The 25399-nt window shown below is 35.7% G+C and overlaps 1 protein-coding gene across 1 annotated transcript in view; it reads left to right on the forward strand.

Moving 5' to 3' along the window:
- LOC147078303 (acyl-CoA Delta-9 desaturase-like) overlaps positions 1-25399 on the forward strand; it is a 131385-nt gene that overhangs the window by 83673 nt on the left and 22313 nt on the right. Inside the window, exon 3 of the mRNA XM_085958382.1 lies at positions 18221-18612. Coding sequence (XP_085814508.1) covers positions 18276-18612 — 337 coding nt within the window. The 5' untranslated portion in view covers positions 18221-18275. The remainder of the gene's footprint in view (positions 1-18220; positions 18613-25399) is intronic.

Consider the following 25399-nt stretch of genomic DNA (forward strand, 5'->3'; position numbering starts at 1 on the left):
TTGTGATATTTTGTTTAATTTGTAGCACTTCAATGTTTACAGCCAAATATAATGCATTTGTTTACGTTAACAGTGATAATGGGAGGGTAGGGAATATTACTGGCAGTTTTTATACTAGATAGAATTTTACAGCCTATTTGAAGTTGAACATGCCTGACCTATAATACTAGACGATAATGAAACCTGGTAAAATGCATTCATTTTTTATCTACCTCAACAGGAAAACGATGGCAAATGAACATTTTTTCCGTCAATACATAAATTCCCGGACATTTTAGTACACTTTATCTACTACCTACTGCAATTCCGTTAACCGATTTGAAATCCGTTTTTTTAAACCAGGACGTTTCCGCGTAAAAATATCTAATATAATAATCTGAGGGAGCCAAGTGGACACAAAATGTCAGATGGCAGATTCCGCTTTCATTGTGTTCAGCGTGTTGACGTCAGTGGGGTTTTGCATCACTGTTATACGGTCAATGTTCGTGCCGAATCAGAAAATCTACCCTTAAATTCGTATTATGCACGAATCACTATTGATTATTGTAAGAAATATCTAATATTTTGATCAGGCAGCGGTAGTAAATCTTGATTAGTTATTCTTTTCCTTTGACCATTCATTAATCATCAATTTTTATTTATCGTAAAAACATAGTGTGAGAGGACGTGTCCGAAAACAGGCGTATTAGCGGCCTCGCACATACAATCTCGGCTCTACTACAATTCTTCAACTTTATTTGTTAATTAAGTATTTTTTTTTACTATTAAGTAGAGAAAAATTATTGTGTTTTTTTTCACTTTACTGGTCGACCCGCCATGCCGGGCCCCCTCTAGCCCCGGGTCCATAGGCTAGACCCCTGTCATGGTAATGGCTATGCTTAGCTTATTTGTTTTCAGACGCATGAAAACTTTGTTTCCCCAATTATTTTAGCTCAATGACTTTTCGACTCTTCGAATAATTAATTCATGCTTTCATTTAATACCTTTAGTTCATGCTAAACGTACCATTAAGCCAAGCGTTAAACACATCATTATTGTACATAACATTTGGGTTACTCGGTTCATAAAGTAATGTTCGTATGTTTCCTGTGAACATTGTGTGATTCTAGCGAATTCAGTTTTCTCTGTAATTTCTCGAAGAAACCGCCATTATCGCGAGCAAACCGACCGACAAGTCTAAGAAATAATGTGAAAATGCCACACAGTCGAGTCAGTCAGTCGCTTTTTAGCGACGAGCGTGTAAAGTGAAAGGTCAAACGTACACTTAGCACAATAAAAGTCCGTATAATTTAATAATTCTCGAATTCGGTGAAATAGATTTGCAAAGAAAATTATCATTTTCTTATCCAGAATTTCCAGGAAAATTGATAGCACATTCGCAAAATACCTACACAATAATGATTAAGTTTTGGTACTTGGAATGTGGGCGGACCTAAAAAAAAGATTTCGCTGCCATTTTTTACCATTCGATACCATATGTTCACGTACCAGATAACCACAGAACAGATTAATAAATATAATTCAGATAGGCTATACCCTAATACACTACATTTTGAATGTGTGAGTGTCATACGAAAATGAAACGCTCACATAGACGTGTTGAATGAGCGTCAGTGCATAAACCGAGAGCAGTTGTCAGTACGAAGGACAAGCTTAGAATGACGTATTCTTGACACGTGTTTAAGTTTATCTGATATTCTTCCACACTCGAGATCGGTTGCCTGTTACTCCACAGTCCACACCCGTTAGGTATTTCAGTTCCCATTCATTCTGTGTTCCCTCAGATAACTCATGTGTACCTTATTCATATAAGTACTGATAACTAATAATATGGTTTCCTAACATGAATCTACTTATCGTCGCTATAGGATTGGTTTGTCGAATATCCGTTTTTGTCGAAATTTACCTTTGAATGCAGAATGATTTTTTGTATCTATATGGACCAGAACCATTATTTTCTTTAAATTGCTTTGTAACGAAAACAGCATTCATGTATTTAAATATAGGGTAATCAAATTCGTTTTTCGTCTCCTGAACATTTGACATTTGGTCTATTCGACAAACCAACCTACAGCGACGTTATGTTGGCACACTAAAGTAATAAATGTTTAGTGTACATAAGACCTAATTTTGTGTTCAATGGAAACACCTCAGATAGAAAAACAAATGATTTTTTATACTTTTAATACTTTTTTCAAAAAGATTTTTTCTATTGGTTATAATATATTTTCTCAGAAGTGTTTTTCAAAAATTATGTATGTTCAATAATTAGAATGGTACCTTTTTAAATCTTGTGAATTATTCGTTGAATAAAAGAAATAGTTAATTATACATTATTAGCAAGTTCAAGTAAGTTACATAATAAAAATATTGGAGAAATCCGTGACGTCGGTTAGTAATTGAAGTAGTAGGTATCTACTCTGATTTAATAAACAAAAACCGATTGCCAAAGTAGCTTGATTTGGAAGAGCTGTGATGAGTAGGTATTAAAAGGGCCAATAGTTAAAATTTGTCGCAATTAGTATGTCACCTCGTAGCATAGAGGATAGTGCGCGGACGGGGCGTAAACCTAAAAAATTCAGGGTTCGATCCCTGCCGGGTGTCTTACTTTTTTCAAACAGATTTTTTCTATTGGTTATAATATATCTTCTCAGAAGTGTTTTTCAAAAATCATGTAGGTATATTGAATTCGATAATGAAATTGGAACTTACGTGACAACTCTTTCGAGCTATGAACATTATTAACGTAAATGTGCAAATTTTTTCTTTCTTTCTTCCTGCTATTATTTTGTGTCTATTAGTTGTCATATGCGGAGAGCCTTGTACGTTATTATTATTGTATGTATTTTAAGTTGCGTAAATTTATATTAAATCCCGGAATACGGTAAAATACGGGTTTGAGAAACTACGAATCCCGGAAGTGCAATGCCTAGTCGATTATAAATTTTAATCGGATGAATAAATAATAAACTATTCGTTCTCAGTATCTTCATATATTATGACTTAATATGAGGTACTAAACTCGATATCGTTGATTGAATATTGTTTTCATAAAAGTCTTGTCCTTGTTCTTATAAATAATTATATTTTTCTTTCACTACGTTGTGTTTCGTAGAGGTCCGTAGGCGATACATTGGGCGTAGCACGTCGCAGTGGAAATTTTCTCCATATTAAAACACGTCTCGCAATATGGGTGCAAAATAATAATATATCTCGTGGCCTTGAGGCTAAAAGGAGGCGAGGATCAATTTCAGCAATGCGACAATAAACTGGCCGCAGGGTTTTCGAAAATTAACTAGACAATTTAAATTGAATGCACAATCACAATGGGATTTTTGCATATTTTTTTTTATTGACAGCCTCTTATAGCTCCTTCCAGTCATCTCGTTCCTTTTGCCGACACATACTCCCCAGATTAATCAATCCAGTGAAGCTTGTTTCACTTAGGATGGTTCTTTAGTCGATTAGTGCCCATCGAATAGGTACTACTCTATTGCCGCAGGTACAGGCATACTCCTGAGTTGTTTTCGAGACTTTGATTATATTTTTGGAAAGGTCAATAAATCATTAAGTAAATCATATAAAACAGCAAGTTACATTTACACTGATATTTTATTATTTTATACATAATAAATTGAGCCGCTCGGTTGTATCTCATTTGTATTGCAAACATTAAAGAATATAATTTTTCGATTAAAAATCAAATTGAAGCAATCATGATTTTTATGTCTAATATGTCTGCTAATTAGGCAGATATACCGTAATTGGATTCGGCCACTATCATCAGAGTTTGGTCTATGACTAGGCCTATAATCTTGCAATTTTTTTTTAAACATTTCGTCACGTTTTCTGATGGGTTGCATTGGTAGCTATAGAAAAAAAAAACAATAATATATTATGTACGCTGACATATTGCAACTTTCGGCTTTTGACTCTTACTTGTAGACAATCTTTCTACAAAATACAAAATCTAGGAATTGCCTGAATCCACGGGTACCACATATCCCAAGGGTATTTTTAAAGATATTTAGGCGCTTCAAAATTTATCCAGGAGTCCATAAATTCGGAATTGGCGGAGTATTTAAATTTTCTATAATAATTACCGTCTGACTACTAAGGTATATTAATGTTCAGCTTGGTCACGTATTTGTATGGTGCTGAATACGAATTTAAAGCTAAATTTATTATTTGATTGATCTTCAGTAAGTATATAATATATGTGTTTTGTGGTGCTCAATATTAATTCTAAGTTAAACTAGACGTTTTGCAATCGGAACTCCAATAACGAAATAACGGCAGATTTTCATTATTTTTTCTGACATGATCGATTATTTATTATACGTTTATATTAAGTTTAGGCAGCATCTAAAACAATACCTTCATGTTTGTATACAAAAAGTGTACATTTTTTAGCTCTGTCTAATCGGTAAAGCATGGGTATGGCAGTACTTAGACCAGTCCCACATTGAAAATCATCTCGACTGGGATATAGTCTTAAATTAAAACTGGGCGCAATGTTGCAACGTTCTCCCGTTCGCATAGGCGAGGCTTGCTTTTCCCTCCACCACCCGGTTAATATAACGATAATAATTATTGTTACTTGCGATACCAGCTGTTTTTTTTCAAACTAAAGTGCAAGTACGTTAATTTACATATTGTGTTTTGTGAATAATATCGATATATTCGACGCGTTGCAGTCGGGTGAGTTTAGATGTGCCACACGGCTAAGAAAGTTGCACTTTCTGACAATCACATAAATGACACGCAGAAACAAGCAACTTATTCAATTTTATCTTCAAAATTCTTGGTATTGATTATACTATTTACATTTCATACACTCAGTTGAAAGATTATTTTTTGAGTTGAATTTGTTCATTCATAGTGTATGTGGTTCAATTAGTGTTTAAAAATTCTTACTACTCTTCAAATGTAACATTACTTTTAAGCATAAACTGGGTTTGAAGCCACTGATCTATTATATAGATGAGAATTTCTTCAACGTCTTAAGATATCAACGACCACTGATTTATGCGTATGACGTCACATCCCTCCGACGTCACCGCCCCTCACTTTGTGACGAGCCATCTCACCCCCATGACGTAGTAATTGGTGCCGCTTTCCACTCTCGGAATAGGCTTTGTGTAATGCGATTTCGCTCGCTGAAAATAAAAATGAACCCAATTTTCCGAATATGCATTATTCATCGAATTCGCCCAAAAGTGTATGACGCGATAAGAGTAGATTGAGTTACATTTGAATTTCTTTGTCCTCTCTTTCTATCTATATCACTTTTCTTCGTACAAAGTGTTATTTCGTTCTTTCCAAATATTCTCCAAAAATAAATTGGTATGTACCTACTTACTAAACTGTATTCTATGCGATAATCACTTAGAAAACCCACAACACTGTCTAAAATAACACCTGAGTAATATACGGCCTCAGATTTTTCACGACTACACTTTCATATGCAAAACCAATCTCTAGTTACTAGTAGGTATGTACTGTTAAATTGTCCAGTGGTTCGACTCTGCAGACGTATGAATCACCCTGTTTTGTTCTCTTGCCTCTTTTATAATAAGTACTCCAAAACTACTTATTTGCCATTCACTATAAATGTATAACCGTATTGTTAATTGTATTTTTTCTTATCGAGTGTTTCACAAGCATAGTGAACCAAGTCCATTTTGATTATTTTTGAGTAAGCTAGGTTCAAACATAATATTTGAGTATTTCTTAATCTGTAAGAGCGTGACTTTCCTTACATAATAACTCAAATGTACTCAAAATAACACTTCAGAATTGCAATCATACCCTTACAGAATTAGAAATACTCAAGTATTATGTTTGAACCTAGCTTACTCAAAACTAACCAGAATGGACTTGGTTCACTGTGCTTGTGAAATACTCAGTCTGTCCTTTTTTATATTTTAAATCTTCAGAAATGGAAAAGTTTATATTATTATCAGACCCGAATCAACTACTATAATATCAGACTGGATATTATGGCGTTTTGATTTGAACAATTTATGGTTTATATTTTACCTGTAATTTATGTACCTGCGCATCTATTCCATACACAAGACTGCTATCGGCAGCAATCGAGGGTAGTTTTGTATCGAAGTATTAGCACTTATTGTAACAATTATAATAATTTAGTTGTAATTATTACAAAAAGTGCTATGTTTTAACAGCACCTCTCTTGGGTGTGCTAAATTTTAGAGTGAGATATACAGTTTTGACTGTTTAGACGGCTAACTTATTGTAATAATTATAATACTTCGATACAAACATGTGAAAAGCTAACCTCGATAGCTGCCGATAGCAGTCTTGTGTATAGAATAGATGCGTGATTTGGATGACGTGGCGATAATTCATATTAATGCTAATTCCGAAATATTCAATTTGCCTTACTAATAATCGAATGATCGTGTATGACGATTTTGTAACAGCGAACTACTTTAATAATTTTCCGTTAGATAGTGCTGTCGATATAAATATAAAATGTATCTTCGATATACTTAGATAATTCAATATATCTGACTGAGACAATACTGTTCACTTATTTAGGTTGTATTATATTAAAATATTGTAACAACGCCTGGCCTTGGCATGACGATTCTAAAAGAAGAAACCTGTTTCGAGAATAACTACATATGTGAAAGTACAGCCCTTAATTATTATTAGTGACCTAAATAAAATCTATTTATCTACGTACCTACATATTATAAGTTTTCTCGTAAAATTTAAGTATATTTTATTAAAAGATGAAATTATAGTTCATTCGTGTCGGCGGCGAATTAATAACCGGGATTTTTGTTCTCATCATGACCGATGGTATTAATTAACTTTAGAAATTGTGATAGCAGTAATCCCGGGCGGGTTTTAATATCCAATAATGACTTTCGGTTTCGCCGTTATTCATATGAAAATGTGTACGTTGGGCCTAATTAAACCGCGCAAGTTCAAAAACCCCGGAAAATGGATATCACGTTACGCTTGCTTTATTCACTTACGGTGGAAATAACAAAATATTTTTTTTTCATTTAGATCAGGGGTGGCCAACCTTTTGCATACCATGCGCCAATTTTTTTCACAGACGAGTTCGGATGCGCCATACAACTCAAGCACCTTTTCTATCTCCTTGCGTTCACGGTTGGGGTTTGAAAATAGACATAAGGGTAGGATCTGCTTCGCTTAGGGGAGGAAAAGGAATAACTCAATCACGCAATTAAATTAATTAATTTATGCCAGTTAAAAAAATACACGTTTATTGGAACACCAATCTACAATAGTCAGAAATGATCTCTTGGACGGGAGGGTGATTGCTGTCGTGGACCCCGCTAATAGTGCTACACCTACGGAAGAGTCTCGTTTGGTGAAGATAACTCTCGACCACAGAGTTGTTGGATGTGCTCCACTTGTGCCATCATTCACTTGCGACTGGCACCCGTCGCGAGCAGTCGCATTGTAAGCGCTCCGATTCCCGCCCAGATCAACTCAACCTACAACCTACAAGATCCGCCGACCAACCAAATCACATATTTGCTACTACCGCCGCAAGTGACCAGACGACATATCTACCTACTTCACAATGGAGCAGATCACCGCCGAGATTACCAGACTCGCTGCATTCAAACCAACCAGGCTACGGGACAGGGCTCGAAATGGACCTGAACGCGCCGGAGCGCCGTTCCGGTTCGTGAAATCTGTAAAGTTATCGCTCCGTCTTGTGGACAAAATAATTTGACCGTCTAAGCTAGATATGGCGTATAACAAAAAATCTAGCACACTTATGTTTATAAATTTGATAACCATATGAATATCATCAGAAAAGTTTCGAGCGCTCCGGTTCGTAAACTTTTCCATTTCGAGCGCTGCTACGGGACCTCCTGACGCTACACTTCCTGCTCTTGACGGCATACCAGGAGGAAGCCGAAGCAGCTAGCCACGCCGAACCATCCACCCGATCAAATAGGAGCATCACACGAACAACCGAGACAGGAAGCAAAACACACTGGGCAAACCAAAAACACTACAATCACCGACCAGCAACACACACGATGCCAACCAAGGAAGCAGACCCGACCGCACCATCAAGGAACGACATCCAACGCCTGAATGGAGTGATCCTGTTCACTCCAACAGGGTCTCCTATCACGTCGCCAACCGAAAATACCCAGAGAAGAGTCCCCAGAAATAGACTACAACAAGGAATGCATAGATATTGTGGAGGAACTAATCACAAAATACGAACTCTCGAAGTCTGAAGGTCATGCAAAACAAATCATACAGGATATATGCGAGATCACGATCAAACGCCGGACCGATCTCAACATCCCGACCAGACTCGAACCGGTCCAGGAAGACACTCCAATACAGAAGAGAAAACCGAGAAGAAGGACTAATCCTCGATAAACAGCCACATAAATGCAACAACGAAGCTCATGATTACCGCCCAGAACAAGACTGAACACTAAAATAGACGATACACCAACTAAACTAGACTCGGATCCAAAACCAGACGCTGATCCAGAACAACATTCTCCAACCAGAAAAAAAGAAGAGGAAGATCGAAGAATGAAGAATGCCGACGGACGAGGTCGCGAAGCAAAAGAAACGAACGTGGGGGCCGAATGGATTGCCGGGATCGCAAGAAATAATATTAAAATCAATTGAATCTACAACACTTGAACTTGGAGGCAACAGCCTCTCCCGGTCCTCATCAAGAATCGGGAACAAGAATAAAATCGCCACGTAGAGGCAGACATAACCAATATTCCAGACATAATTTCAAGATGAAGGGGATGTGGGACTTTCCCGGGTGCCCTGATTCCATGGATTATCAAAAGTCAAAAGTCAAAAAGTGTTGGATATGATGAGAGAGAGAGAGAGATAGTTCTGAGCGGGAAATGTAAATTGTCAAGAAAATGGAACGAACTGATGAGTAAGAAGGCTGTATGGCTTTAACTGAGATCACTCAGGTGTTGAAAATAAGAAGATGGCTTCAGTTATGGCGCCTATTTCAAAAGAATAAGTAGGCGCAAAGATGCAATGCGCCACGGCTTGGTCACCACTGATTTAGAGCAATGATGCCCAACCTCTTTATTTAGTAGGGAAAATAATGTATCTATTTTTGATGGCCGCACAGAGGGGAAGTGATTTTGGGTTCCCCATATTTACCCGTCATGTATGGACAGCCATGGCTATGCAGGCCCGCCTTCCATGACACTTAAAACGTAATAGATTTTTAGGTTTCCACCGTGTGTACTTCTTCCTTCTTTCCTCAACGTTTCGGGCTCGTTGCAGAGGCCATTATCAAGAGATGATATTTTTTATGATGAAGTGTAGTGTAGGTATATGAAGTACACACGGTGGAAACCCAAAAATCTATTACGATAAAAAAACAACCGTGAAAGCCTCAAATATTATATAACTAAACGTGTCTGAAAGAAAATATTTTATTTGCTCAATGTGTTATCCGCGTATAAACATGCTTTGTTTTCATATAAGAAGACCAAGTCAAATTCATATAAGTTTTGTTTTATTATTGATGTAGGTATTGGCTATCGAATGAATCTACCTACTGTATTATGAATATTATGATATTCTATTTGAAATGAATGTTGGTGGAAAATGGTCCTTTGTTTTATCTCTTATTTCACACTATTCGTCGAGCTCCATTACTTAAAGATGAATACATTTATGGTATTTATGTTTTTACACATTGGAGTGAGGAAAACAGCAAACGAATATGATGAAGGTCTGCTGTACTACGACACGATTCGTATATTCCTTTTGTTCCCTTTTAATTTGGAAGGGTGCATATTCCTATATATTCTTGTTTGCCACAGACAATTCAACAAGAGAATTTGGTAGGAGGGTGAAATATTGCTTTAGGAGGGGGCGGGGGAATATGGCTGGAGGGGGGATAAGTTGATTGCTTCCGAGGATCGCTGGCGCCGTCACCCGCCGACGCTTTTCATCTCCTATTGCGTTTTCGTTTTCCAATGCCATACGAAGTACATATTATTATTAAATCCATTCGTTCTTTTCATTCTGGATCTATTTCAAAGGGATGTAACTCTTTATATACCTACTCGTATATATGCAACTAATTAGAGAGTTGTATTTTTAAATAAAAAAGAAAAACTTAGAAGACATTGCTAAGACGGATTGATAATGTGCATGAGCAGTTTTTATTAGGTATGTAAGGTAAGTTCTCTTCGTCAAGATGGTTTTCCGATATTCCTTCTGAGAATAATGTACTCTTACAATTAATAATTAAAAAAAAATATATTTCTACCTTCAACACCGTTTTAGAAAAAAAATATATGGTAAATAGTAGAGTTGTCACTTCATAACTTTGCACTCCGTGATATATTTATTAAATATATTACCTATTTATTTATTACTACATATAATAATACAAGTGAATATCATTTAATCTCATTCAGTCGAAGAGGCGTATCAGTGCAGTAAAAAAGTGAAAAAAGTTATAAAGCGTATAATAAGTAAATAGACGTATATAATTCGTTGGCAACAGAGGTTGACATTTTTTTCTTTCCAATTTTGACAACCAGCATTCAGAGAATCTGTAGGCAAAGCATGTATCCATGTTTAATAATTTTAGCCGTCAGGGCTTAAGTAACCATCATCTGAGGGGCCCAGAGGGGGCGGAGCTACTCCGCTAAACGCTTTCGGTATTTTCTAATTTAAAATAATTAAAAAAAAAAACATAACCAATAAATATAGTATAATATGTAAAAATCTCTTTAAAATATTATTCTTTTATAGCATGTCATTGCTGGTCACCAAGGACGATGGCCCACTGAAGTAACCCAGATATCGCGTAATCCGATAAAAAATGATAGTCCTGTTAAGCCTTCTATGTTAGTTAGTAATACATTTTATTTCCACTGTCAATACCGAATATATCGGTATTGCCTGTGAAGGAAAGTGTACCGCATTTGGTCACCATTATTAATTTGAATAAGATAATAATTTATTGATGTGCTTCTCTCTTCTCGCCGATTGTTTTGATTCCGGTAAAATTAAAAAAAAAATGTCTCATATTCGAAGTGGTCAATGTATCTAGTAGTTTTTAAAGCTATACCAACTATTCCAAATTGCAGGGTTTAGTTTATCTTGGGAATATATTATGCGCATTTAATAATTTATCGAAATGACTTCGAATGAATGTCAAATCGTATCGAAATGTTTGCTTTTGTGTGAATTTAAAATAGTAAGGTTTTAGTGTAAGAATTATTCGCATAAAAAATAACGTACTTTACGTAAAGCTGTTCGTTTTCTATCTTTATGTAACTCGTGTGATTTATTTCGATGCGATTTTGTTGCGAAACTAATTAATGCTCTCAGCATTCACATTTCCTATTGTTGCAACTGTGGCTCTCTAAAGTCTACGACTAAGTAATACAATCATAATAATATTGTTATACAATACTTATTATTACATATTCTGACGGATTGGAGTGTTGCCAGCCGGCTGTCAGTGAACTGTACCACAATAATTAATATTGAATGATCTGTGTAGTGATCCCCGCTTTTGTCCGCCAAAGTGAAGCAACACGTTGCTTCGGTACGGCCTACCTGTTGCCTGCGAAGCCTGCCGAGTGCCAAGTAGGTAATCGCCCTTTGTGTCCTGCGAAGAAAACTCTCGCTACCTGTTGATTTATCTGTCAACGAGTGGCGAAGATGTTCTTACTATAAAATATGTCAATAATACGTTGTGCCGAATTGTAGTCTAATTTATAGGTAGTCGATTACTTGAATACTTTAGAGTCTTTGGACTTTCACGTGGAATGAGTAGTAGAAAATATGACTTATGTAGCTTATATCAGGCTAATGCATAAAGTCCACTAAAGCGGACTTGCGGGGCGCTCGCGCATATTCTATCTATGTGAATCATCGAAAATACAACGTAATCGAATACGCCAGCGCACACTGGATTTGACGACGCATTGTGCCCGCGTGCCCCATGATTCATCGTTTTTTGGCTTCTCAGCGATACGAATTAACGAAAATACAACGTAGTCCATTCGTTGAACACGGCAAGCAAAATCACGCTCCTCGAAGTGTCGTCGATAGACGGGCGAGAAGCCATTATTTAATAACAGTGAACCCATTGTTTAGTTTGCTGCGTGTCCAATATTTCGCTTGTAGAATGATGTCATCGTGAATATTAATTACAAGCCCCGAGAAATAATATAATATTTTTATTGCTTTTTTATGAGAGACGCTGAAAATAATAATTATTTTGTGCTTCTTGGGCCCCTTATTACATTGGTGAAGGGTAATGCGCGGGTGGGAGGGGGCCTACTCAGTAGTGAGCGCACCGAGCGCTTTTTTGGTATATTGGTTTATTGGACTTATAATTATGTGGATCGTAGATGTGGGTAATGTTTTACAATCGTACCAGAATACACATATATATATATATATATATATATATTGAATTGCAAGTTCAACACTATTCGACAGTAACAAAGACTGCCTGTTGAATGGACACTTGGACAGTGATCAATTGAAAAACTTCCGAATAAACATAAATGTCCATATTAATGCTATCGACCGAAGGTACTTGATGAAATTTAAATTCTAATGGATGTTTTGTACTATTCCATTTGAGGTGTTTTTTGCGACCCGGGTTTCGCCTTTCGGCATCTTCAGGCACTATGACACAATTTGTTGACTGAATAGGTAGGTGATAAAGTTTTTTCCTACTTTATTGCATTACTTACTTTATTATATAAGTAAGAATTAATTGTGTTCGTTGTCAGTGTGTGTTTGCCTTTTGGTGAGTGTACACAGTGCCTGAAGATGCCGAAAGGCGAAACCCAGGTCGAAAAAACGACTCAAATGGAGTAGTACAAAACTTAAATCCATTAGAATTTAAAAAATGTTCAGTTTATTTTAAATATTACTTTTTTGTAGACCCTTTTGAATCTTTCTTTAATGTGGCATTCAAGGTCTTTAAACTTTGGTTAGTGTAATCAATGTGTATGTTGTGTAAATCGGATGCACTAATGTGCAGGGAACGCATTTGATATATTTCTTCAAATAATAAAATCAAGTTCTTATAGATATAGTGTAAGTAAGTACATCATTATTTAACTGTTTGAATCGGCTGATATAAAATTATTTCATTTTTATTATTTCCGACAATATTATTTGTATTAATTTGTCCCACTATAAATTAGAAGATCAACAATATTTTAAGTATATTATTATCAAAGAGTCTGAACTTTAGCGAAGAAGAATTTATTAATAATGTTGAGAAGGGTTTCTTCGGTTTCTTTTAGCATTTGATTATTTTTTCTTGAATATTTCTATCCCATCACTCTTGTTATGTGGGCGGGCACACAAAGCACGTAATCGAATATCATCCTACGAGTAATTAATAATATTATGCTCTATTCACTTTCTCTTCGTCTGATTATATGTATTAAGTCTTCGTCGCCGGGGGATCCAAAAATACCTCGCCTTGTCTTCGCTCGAGCGTCTTTCGGATGGCGGGATCGATGCGCGACGTCGCTCGTCACGGCGACGCCACAGTCCGCAGCCTTTTGGGGTTCAAGGCGCGCGAGGGGGGCGTCCCGACGCCGGACGGAAAGGGAGCGTGGAGGGTGGGAGATGAATAAATGGGTCAGAGGCTTTCGCTAACTGCGCGGTATGAATGAATTGCTATGGACAAAGGAAAGAATTCAATGATTTCGTATATTATTAAATTTATTGGTCGGGCGTGAAGATATTTTCTTGTGCTGCGTGTATGTTATTTATATATTTTAGTTTCACTTTGGGAGAACAGATAATATATTTCATTATCATTTGCGTATTACAATTTCATTTTACAATCTACAATATTAATAAAATAAAACTCCACAAATTTACTTTCTAGATAACTAAACAGAAGTATGATAAAATATAATCTTTCCACTGAAAGCCTAATGTCAAGTGTTTGTTGAAATATAAATATTTTTCTACATAATATTATCTTGCGTACTTAACAGCCTTTGGAGGGTTTCTAAATTAGATGTTAGCTTTGCTCTAGATTCTAGATCAGGGGGGGGGGCAAACTTTTTAGATGGAGGGCCAAATTCAAGAATTCAAAATGAGCGGCGGGCTGCAAGTTAAATACCATTTTTAGATATACACTATTTATTATCACGAAAAATAAACATTTCAAAAAAATTAATGAGCAAAATGAAACTATTGTACATTTTTTTAAATTCAGGTGTTAATTTTGTAGTTGATATTCTCAAAACTGCTTGTAAATGGGCATCGAAGACATTTGATCGTAAAGAATTTTTATTGAGGTTCATGATCGAAAATGTTTGTTCACATATACAGGTTGATCCAAAAATAACGAACATTTTTCTTGCATAAGTTGGTCGAATTTGTCTGAATTAAGGGCATTGTAAAATTTGGAGATTTCTTCACGACGATGCAATTCTCTTAAACCAGTGTCACACTGCAGATCAATAATCTCAAGTTGTAGCTCTGTCGGTACACTATCAATATCTATTGAAAATGGATCGCGTACTATTGCTATTGTCACCAAATCTTTGTGAAAAATCGTCGTTCAGAGCTTTAATAATTTTACCATATTCTTCAAATTTATATTCTGGTATATTCAGCAACTTCAAAGTTGGAAAGTGGTCCACGTTGTTATTCGATATTTGTTGAAGGAATAACTTGAGTTTTAATTGAAATCTTTCAAACTTTTTACCATATCATGGTCATATATTTTTTACCTTGCAACGCGGAGTTAAAAGTATTTAAATGTGTCACGATGTTCAACGTAGAAAATAGTGGCCACATAGTGTGAGACGAGACACAAGGAAGACGTACTGAGATACTTAATAAATTTACGAAACAACAAATTCTTCAAATTTTAATCTATTGTCAATATTTTTTAAAAAATTATAAAAAAGTTATTCGTAATCAGAACTACAATTAATGATGGCGGGCTGCAAAAAAATACCTGGCGGGCCGCAGTTTGCCCCCCTGGTCTAGATGCATAGAAGAATGTCAAATCACGTGACATCGAAATTACGTCAATATTAAATGTATACACAAAAATACAAAGACAGTTGCTAAACTCTAAATTAGAAAAGTCACATCGCGTTCCATCATCAGTTGTATCATGTTAAACATGTTGGATTTTACAATTGTGTTTATATAATTTGCATTACTTTATTTGTCGTTATAAAAATATTTACCTTATTATCATAATATATTCTATATCAGGGTGCCGCCATATAATCAGATAATATCTGAATCAAGGTTACCTATCCGATATTAGGTAGGTACTTACAATCACATACATGGGGAAGAATAACGTAAATATGGTAGTAACGTAACGTAAGTCATTACAGCTCCGCTGGAAAGTAGAGTTGAGTATTATATAATATGAGGGACACAGTTTCTTTTATGATTCGTCTACCCGAGACGATAGTATACAGTCACGAAAGGTTACAATACTAGCCCCGGAAGTTGCCGTGGCTACTACTCCTTACATACGTAACTTTGTACTTCCAAGAGCACCGCGCGCACTCCTCCGTTTCGTATGGATAATAATATAAGAAAACACAGTTTCTTTTATCGTGTTTCTACCTGAGACGATCCGTTATGGTGCCAGCCAATGAAGTGGACTTAGATCCCACGCATCACCCTACTGCAGTGGTCTCCAACCTTTATGTTACTACGCCTCCCTTTAAAAATAATCTAATCTTGGCGCCTCCCCCCCTTTATTTCATTAAATAATACAGACACTTTTTTAACACACAAGTTTTTACTACTTACTTATATCAAATTCATTTTTTAATTAATTTTTTTTTCAATGAGCTTGTTTATTACCACAATCAATTTTAATAGAAGTCAACCAAATTCATCATCGTTCATTGACAAAAATTGATGGATTCTATCATGAGCTCCACATAGTGAATAGGGCCCACAGGCTAGGATCTTTCACCCATATATTAAAAATATTTAATAGTCCTGAAACAAAGCAGCGCCGCAGGCGACTTTTTTACTATTAATAAAATTATATGAAAAATGCATTAGCAAACTAACCAAGAACTCAGGAAATAGATTTTTGTTTGCTTCAATATATCTGGCGTAGAAATCATTTAAAAGTGGAGACATGTATTATTGTTATATTATATTAAAGAAATCACGTCAAAAACAATTTTAAAAAAAAATATCACACCCTGCCTACACGCTTCAGTTGACACTTTAGCTACGAGTGACATTTAAATTTGAGGTTATTGTTTTCATGCAACCAGCGGTCGTTTTGTGCATTACCGAAACAGAGCGTTTGCAAAAGCGCCATTTTTAAATTTCTCCGCTCCAAATATTTTTTTAATAGGATTTAAATATATGTATTATATATTAAAATAAACATTCATGCACTGAATTTTCACTGTTACGTTAAGATATGAACTTTTATTTATTTGTAGATATTATGGTATAAAAAATAATGTATTCAAAAATTTTGGCGCCTCCCCTGGCAATAGATCGCGCCTCCCAGGTTGGAAACCGCTGCCCTACTGTATTTGAAACCGCGTGCGTGTAGACATCACACAGTCACAGCTCCTAAAAAGACTCAGTCACACTTCAATTTACCACAATCACCAAAATCAAACTTCTCAGTGAAGGCACGTAATAAAAAAAAAACATTACATAAAACATGATTATTGTGTTATCTGTAGTGGTACAATAATTTAAATATGTTTAAAATATTATTTCTTACCATAAATAACATTAATTTTCATTAGTTTAATCAACAGCGTTCGTAGTCTTAAATGTTAATCCATTAGTTACATAGTTACTCGCGTGTTAGAAAATTGGACAAGCAAACACTCGTTTTCCAAGAAAATTGTTTACCGCTAACAAGCAGAAGTGGTGTTTCCATAACTGTACATTTCCTGGTTACCTCTATTTTGTTGTATTCCTAACATTTTTCCAAACCGTAAAGGCCAACTTGCCATTATGGCTTCTTATGCCTTGCAGTATCCACGTTTTCGCCGTACCTACATCCTATTGTAACGTATACAAATTAGCCGAAACTGAGTCATTAAAACCGAATAGATTTTTTTCGACCAACCAAGTTTGTTGACGCCTTAATTATTGTAGTAAGTAATAACGCTGTTCCATTCAGTGAAGGTAGAGATCGGACATAAATTGAAACCAAACATTTTGTTAGGTACCAGTGTTGCCATATTTTTCTATGCTGATTATAGTACAATGGCGTAAAGATTATAGTATTTCTAAAATTTATATAGTACAGGAACATTTTTCGTCTTGAATCCTTTAAAATTATAGTATTTTGGTATCATTGTCGTAAAATTATAGTATTTTACATTTTTCGCGAAATCAAAATTATAGTATTGTACTATAACTATAGTACGGTTGACATCACTGTTAGGTACTCGGTTTTTAATTTATGTTAACTCAAGGAATAAAATCTTTTTAACTGCCACCAAAAAATATGCCTCCGAGACTTGGACGATAAGATAAGAGAGACTAGTCGCAATGCTGGAGGCAAATTCTGAATCTCGTGAGTGGCCAAGCGAATGAACTAGTTCATCTTTAGTGAGCTCCACACGGCGGACAATCCTCGGTGTTTTCTCGATCTCGATCAGATCTCAGGATGGAGAGGATGAGAAAGAGGTCCCTGTGAATGGGCATACTAAAACTATAGTGTCGCGGGATTTTCATTGGCAGTTTCTGCATCCCGTTGAATGCCGGGAGTTCTGGAGCCGAGCCGTGAACCGAAACTAGCGGAGGTCGGCCACCTTCAAGGCATTCTTAGATTCTGCTACCTGGAACAGTTCAGTGGAGCTGCACTCGTCGCAATCACGGAGGTTCTTAAGCCACGAAATACGGCGCCGTCCACTGCTACGCTTCCCATTGATCTTTCATTGAATGACAAGTTGGGGAATGCTGTATTTTTGTCCTCTCATAATGTGGCTGAGGTACTGTAGTTACCTGGTTTTGATACTACGTAGAACTTCTCGGTCCTTCCCCATTCGATTGAGAACTTCAACATATTTTATCACCCGTCAGTCCAAGGAATTTTGATGATACTTCTATACAGCCACATCTTGTAAGCTTCAACCTAGAATTCACCTTTATATTAATTAATCCAAACACACTAAACTATTTTTACTTGTAGCTAATTTTTTTTTTCTCTTTTCAGATAGTTCAACCTGATGAATTAAATATCACACCCCAATTTCTGCGACGTCGCCAAGATGGCGCCCGACTCGACGAGTAGCAGCATTACGACGAGACAGCAGGCCTGCCAGCCGGAGCACGTGCCCCTTATCGACAAACAGCCCACGGTCCCGTGCCCTCTAACTGCAGACCTCGACAATATAAACAGCAAACCGGCAGACCAGACGAGGTTATCAAATGGAGACCAAAAAACGGACTGGAAGTCTTACAACGCGAACGCCGATCCAAGCGAGGATCCCTTCGTCGCGAGGTACAGGTGGCCGGATTTGATCGTTCAGATTTTCCTGCACGTGGGATTTTTGTACGGCCTCTTTCTCATCCTGACGTCGGCCAAGATTCTTACGTCGATATTCGGTAAGTGTCCATCGACATTTTAGTTATAATGCGGTTTGCAAACGCCTACGTAATACCGATGTTTAGTTTCTGTTAGTATGCTGAACGCGTCGGTGGATTTATGAATGATCTGTTTTACTTCAATAATTTTACCTCGGCTTATTATTAATGTTATTATTGTTATGGAAAACTTTAATCATGGTAGTTCTCAATGCTTTGCGAAAAAATAATGTATTGAGTAATTAATATAAAGTAATATACATTACCTACCTTTTATAATATTTGTGTTGATTTATCTGTAACCAATGACATATTAAATGGACGACTCACTTCATACCCGGCGCGCACGAGAAATTGTGCATGAAAGTCATTCACAGATGTATAGGTAGATGTCACGTGACCATTGACGTATCCGTTTCCATTATGCGATACAAGCTTCGAGAATTTATAGTAATATAACCTTTATTGTAATCGCGTATTAGTGTCATGACTCATTGCGTTAGAAACAGATTCTCGGTTACTTACGACTTCTCGGAGATTAGACGCAAGTGAGCCCAGCGAATCACAGGCGACTGACTGTCCAATGGTTCCTGTCATTCAATTGCATTGAATAAACATTCATCAATATCTTAAAATGGCATTTTATAAATAATAAATAATACTAACACATGCAAAGTGATATCCCATCTTTCTTGGAGTGTTTAGTAGATTTTTTTACAATTTTTAACTAGGCACATTGGCATTTTGTAACACAATAATAACGATGGAGTCGAAACTGACAGTCAGAAAGTTTGTATGAGCAGACCCAGCGGTGTCGCCAGACCGCTTGCAAGCAGAATGTTCATTTGAGCGTAGGATACCGATATTAAAATATGAATTTCGCCATCCGGCAGACCCGACACAAAGTGAGAGTCATTTTATTTTCTAGATGCTTCGTCCATATTAATGTCATTGTCTGTAACGCACAAGAGAAAACATAATATAAATGTGTAGGAGAGATCAAGACAGGAAGAAGACGTATTAAATACTAAATTTGAAAAATAAACTGATAAAGGATTATTGTTTATTTTAATCGGGTCGTGAAAGAAAACAAACAATTTGATAAAAAGCTCATAACAGTTTGACAGACGCCATTACAATTAATTTGTGATAGATTGACTGAAAGCTTTGAAGAAGTATATGGTGTCGGATTGGAGGCACTATTTTGATATAAGAATATTATTCGTTTCAAATTGAAGGGATTTCTGGTGTGGATAAATCGAAATGAACGTGTTAAAAAGTCAACAACGCGGTACTGATACGTAATCAATAAAAAGAAATAGAAACATTACGGATGAGGAAGATCCATCAGCTAAGCGTCCCCGCTCGATAAATGAACGAGTTCAGCGATGGCGTGGTCGGTAAATTCAGGAGACTCTACAATGATTCCGTCAGGCTGATGCAGCAGCTCACAGAAAAAGAATAAAATTGAGTCTGAATCACCAGAACAAAAGGGGTAAGGTGAGATCAAAAATTCACGTAAACATCCAAGAATTGACAACTGGTGGTACTGCCATCTGGTAATTTCCATATTTCTAATCTATATGTTACACCCACGGTGGCCGCGTGGCTTAAGCGCTGGACTATCACGCCGTGGGTCTCAGGTTCGAATCCTGGGTCTGGCAAGTACACATATTGTTTTTCAATTTGTGTGTGAGTCAGGGTATGAACCTAATAGGTTGAGCAAGTGGCTGACATCCATTTCTCGTAAAAAACAAAATCTGTTAATACAACCCTCTACTCTGTGGAGACCCATATGATCCTATTAAGATTGGACATGGTCGGAAAATCTATATGTAGGAACATATTTATTAATCCCATATGGTTTAACGAAAATCTCGTACATTGCTTCATGGAATACATTAATATAAATACTAATTACCAACTCCAAGAATCAAAATTAGATCTAAATGAGAGTTCTACACTTCTGACTGCTGACCTTTTAATTACCACATTTAAATAACACGTTCATTATATCTAATGGCCAACTGCTCCAAACGCGCCAGTCGCGGTGTTAGCACTAAATGAGTTTTATTCGTCCAATAATTCCTGTCGCTCGCCAGTCCTTTTTATTCCGGTAGCTCCCCGTATAGGTACATCCTGTACTCGTTGATAGTATTTAGTTTTAGCCTCTCTCTTGAGGATTCCGTAGCACGTGTTGCTCGACGTGGTTGTTTCACCTTAGATGTGATGAGAGGTTACATGGTCCTGTCCTCTATTCCTGTCTATGTCCTGTATTCTCCTCTATAACAAAACAAGTATGTTCACTTCCGGTCCATAAACCCGTTTGAGTGATAGCTACCGCAAACAAGAATTTGTTGTTTCTCGTAGGTACTCTGTGCAGCTCTTTTAAGTAATTAACGGTGCCACCATTAGACCAGGTAGGCAATAGTGCTATCTCTACATAATAAGACGAGTATGGCAAAGTGGAGTCGACCTTGCAGTTTTTTTTATACTTCTTGGGCAATGAATAATTCAATAAAAATTATATATAGAATGCTGTATCTTGTGAAATTTTATATACGTCTTCAAGGTTGTATTTTTTATTTGTGTAGGCTATATTTAGTCTATTTTATTTTATTACTGTATTATTATAATTGGCAAAGTATCTACGTATCTAAATACAGTCGATGTTGTAAATAACTGGCCATCTACCGACCTACCTACACGATTGTTAATGTTCAATATAACATGAAACTTATAAAATAAGTAACACAATGAAAACAGTGTTATTTTTTATACATATGGTAATAATATTAACACGAGTGAGCTAAATATACTATATTTTTAAAATTTGTAAACGTCCATCTAAACTCATTCTCTCGCAAGTGAAATTATCGTTATCCGAAACAATTTGGGTGAATATAGTAGTTATTGTCCTGTCAATAATTATCACCAATGTTAGGTTAGTTAGGCATGCACCGCTCACGATTCCTCAGCTATTTATACATTAACACTGGCAAGACTAGCACGTATCTACAATCCCGAACATTTGACATAACAAATAGTAGTAATATTTTATCGAAATATGCCTAGCATCAAAAAATAACGGCAACGATATGTGGTTATGTGACATTAAACATGCTTGTGTTTGATCCACTATATGACTATACATTGTTAGATTAAATAACATCTAACGATCCATTTAACACTGTTATCCAAGTCTATGTGGATAACAGGCACCGCTAGCTCAGGGTACAGGGTTTTCGCACTATCTCTCTGATGAATTCCAATCCTGTTATGGAAAGGACCATCGGAATCAATTGGTATCCGATGGATAATGTTTATCATATCGTTATAGCGGTTAATTGCGAGCATTGAAAACTAAACTCGAACTGGACGCCAAAGCCTTTTCTGTGAAATAAAAGAACGTAAAAGAACATAATATTATAGGATACAATTAAATTAAATGAAACACCGTGATAATTTAACCTCACTGTATTTAATATGACAATGTAAATTAAAAGTCAATGGTACAATATCGTAATAACAAATAATTACGAAAGTACATAAGGTCGGTACAACGCCGAAGTGAAATCACCATCGTTCATAAACGACGATGTTATAATACATAAACGAATATTTACGTTACACAAAAGACGTACTATCGTCTGCAAACTAAGATATTTATACAATAAATCCTCAGCAACTTAACCTAGCTTAAACTAAATATCCACATGTAAGTGAGGTTATAATTAAAACAAATACTTGAGATTAATTAATAATAAAAAAATGGAATGTATTTACAGCCGCATGGCGATTGCCAAGCGGACTCGCTCCTCTCACGTCCTCTCGTGTCAAGGGTCAACCAGAAAAGGAATTGATGCAAGCGGATATCGTCGGCCAAGGAACGATCCCCCCCACCACTCATCAAACCCGGCTGCTCGGAGTACCAACCGCAGGATTTTTGTGTTGCCCGCGAGAGAAAAACCTCTACTAATTAAAATTGTTAATTAGCCCGTAGGTGACGTCTGCAACGTCACAATATATTGGCGAACCTTTTTACGTACGCGTGCCAAAATTTCCCAAATAATATTTTTCGATTGTCTGACGTGCCAAGCTGTTTTTCATGGCGAAAAAAAATAAAAACATGATTTTTAAGAATTCTATGAAAAAGGTTTAAAATCACAATGGAGTTCTTGAAATTACATCATTCACCGTGTTTCTAGCCGAAGGCATAGTATGTTTTATTCTTTGCATAATTTTTTCCTTGTTTTCAATATTTTAAAAGAGATCGTGGAAGCATTTAAACCACTCTTTTTTCATTTATTCTCTCGCATTACTGAACGGTTATCCATTTTTAGCGATTACGTTTGACGGAAAATAACAAGCAGCTATTATATTTGAATGACTGCCGATTTCATTTTTAATTTCATTTGCCCAATCACAAGGAGGTATGATGATTATCCTTGTAGAGTATTTGCCTGCTATTTTTTATACAATGCGATCTGTCATTTATGCATGAATTTCGTCATTTCCTTTTGCACATCGATTGATAAACATAATGTAAAACACAGAAGAAAACACGCATGCCTATGTCGTCATTTTTTTTAATATCATATATATATATATTTGTAAAACTTTTTAAAATTTAAAATGAAACATTCGTGTGCCATTCAAAAACATCTTGCGTGCCACTAGTGGCACGCGTGCCATAGGTTTGCCATCGCTGTACTATAAGGACCTAATTCCTTGGGCGAGTGGCTAACGACCGTTTCGAAAAGTCTGTTAATATAATCTCCACTCTATGTTGAAAAACGTATAAAATTATCGTATGTATAGGTATGTATTTTTGAAAATGCTTTAGAACGCGGTTGTATTTTCGGTTTGACAACATCACAGTTGTATTATTTTGGGTAGGTACGAGTATATTTGCCGTCAAAATATAGAATTATGACTGTTGCAAAAAATATTTCTTGACCAAAATTATATGGTTTACAACACTTCTCTACTACATTGACCATTACTGTGTATCATAATTTTGATATGTTTATTGGGATGAAAGTTTTATAAAGACGTCACAAACAAAGGGGGCTCCTGAGCCTAAAACTATGTGGAGTCTCTGGACTGGAATATAGGTTGACAGGCGGTGTGTAATTCATTATTTAAAAAAAAAACTGGCACGAATTTATACTTTATTTACTTGTCTGTTGCTTACTTACCCTTCGACTTCGATTGATTTCAATGTGTTTTGTACATTGGACAGTTTTATTTTATAGACAAAAGGTCTATGTTAGTACATTAGTACGGCTGTAAAACAACACTTAAAATTATAATGTATTGACCATTTTTGGTGGCACTATATCTACGTTTTAAATGCAGTGCGGCTAGGTCGCGTGCTATTTTTATGTTGAAATAAAGTACGAACTACACGTACCTACCCAATCATTAAAAATAAAATCAATGCCTGTATATATTTTTATGTAGCTCTGATATTATGTACGGGCATTTTCGCCAATGTTTGTACATGTTTGAAATTTGGGTAATATTATTTTTTCACTCAAATTAACCATTTTTATATAGCTAGCAGATTCCTTGTTCTATTGCTAAATTGGTGATAGCAATTTTTCAGCAAAATATTGATTAATACAATATTTATATCATTTTTTTTATGACATTGGGCATAATAAGTTTCCGTTCCGTGACTACGAAACTAAGCTTATAAAACATGAATGAGACACTTTTTATCACTTAAAAGAGTTCTATTAGATTAAAAAAAACCATACACTTAAAAATAAAACTACAAATAGTCAAAAAATATTATTGAATTTTAATTCTTGGGCACATTTCGTTCCACTCCGTTACCCTATGTCTATAATGGCAGAGCATTTTCCTTTAGTATTTGAAAAACCAATCAATGTTCGTTCTGCTATTTTTTTAAAGACAGTAATCACTTTTACTAAATTTTATTGGAAAAATATATATGTTTCGTTATTTAATAATCAAATGAAAAATAGTTAACGTTCAACTTTTTTGGGGACATTTTCGGAATGGAACGAAATGGTAACGGAGTGTAATTTGTAAAGCTAAAGTTACATGTTACCATAAAAACAAATTTTTGTTTTATGAAATTTATTTGCGTCACAATAACAAAAAAAATCAAACTTAATCACTAAAATTGACATATTTTATAATAAATTTCACAATACTAGTAAAATAAGGTAGGTGATAATTTTGACACACTATACATTACCATAACTTTTATTTGGCATTTATATTATTTGTAACTCAGATAAAAAATATTTTAAAGCAAATTAACAATATATGGGGAAAAAAAATCAGCAAGGGATTCGGACTAGCGATTCCAATCCCGGGATCCCGAATCCCGGGATCCCGGGATCCCGAGCTATTTTCGATACCTATGAATCCCAGGATTGATAAACATAATCCCGGGATTTCGGGATTGATTTTTTTATCAATTTTTATGGAAAATAAAATAAAAGCGAAAATATAACAGAAAAAATACTTTCAATAAATAATAACTATGGTAGAAATAAACTTAGTTTGAATGAAGTTTGATTTATACCCATGTGTAGGTTGCCAATTCATTTTATTTTTTCACATAAATTATTAAAAATCTAATCTAGCTTCGCACTATTAACAAAGTTATTCCACCATGATATCCATACGTTTTACGGCAGTTTCAGATTTGGCTGACTAATTAGATTTATGAAGCGGAAAGGCCATAAGTACGCCATGATTATTTGCTATACTATTTTAAATCTCGCTAATCCATTCATTAAGTTTTTACTATCAGAAACAGCAATCT

This window comes from Rhyacophila brunnea, unplaced genomic scaffold (assembly GCF_057557595.1).
Source record: "Rhyacophila brunnea isolate RB1 unplaced genomic scaffold, BYU_Rbru_1.0 scaffold_11, whole genome shotgun sequence".
NCBI lineage: Eukaryota > Metazoa > Arthropoda > Insecta > Trichoptera > Rhyacophilidae > Rhyacophila > Rhyacophila brunnea.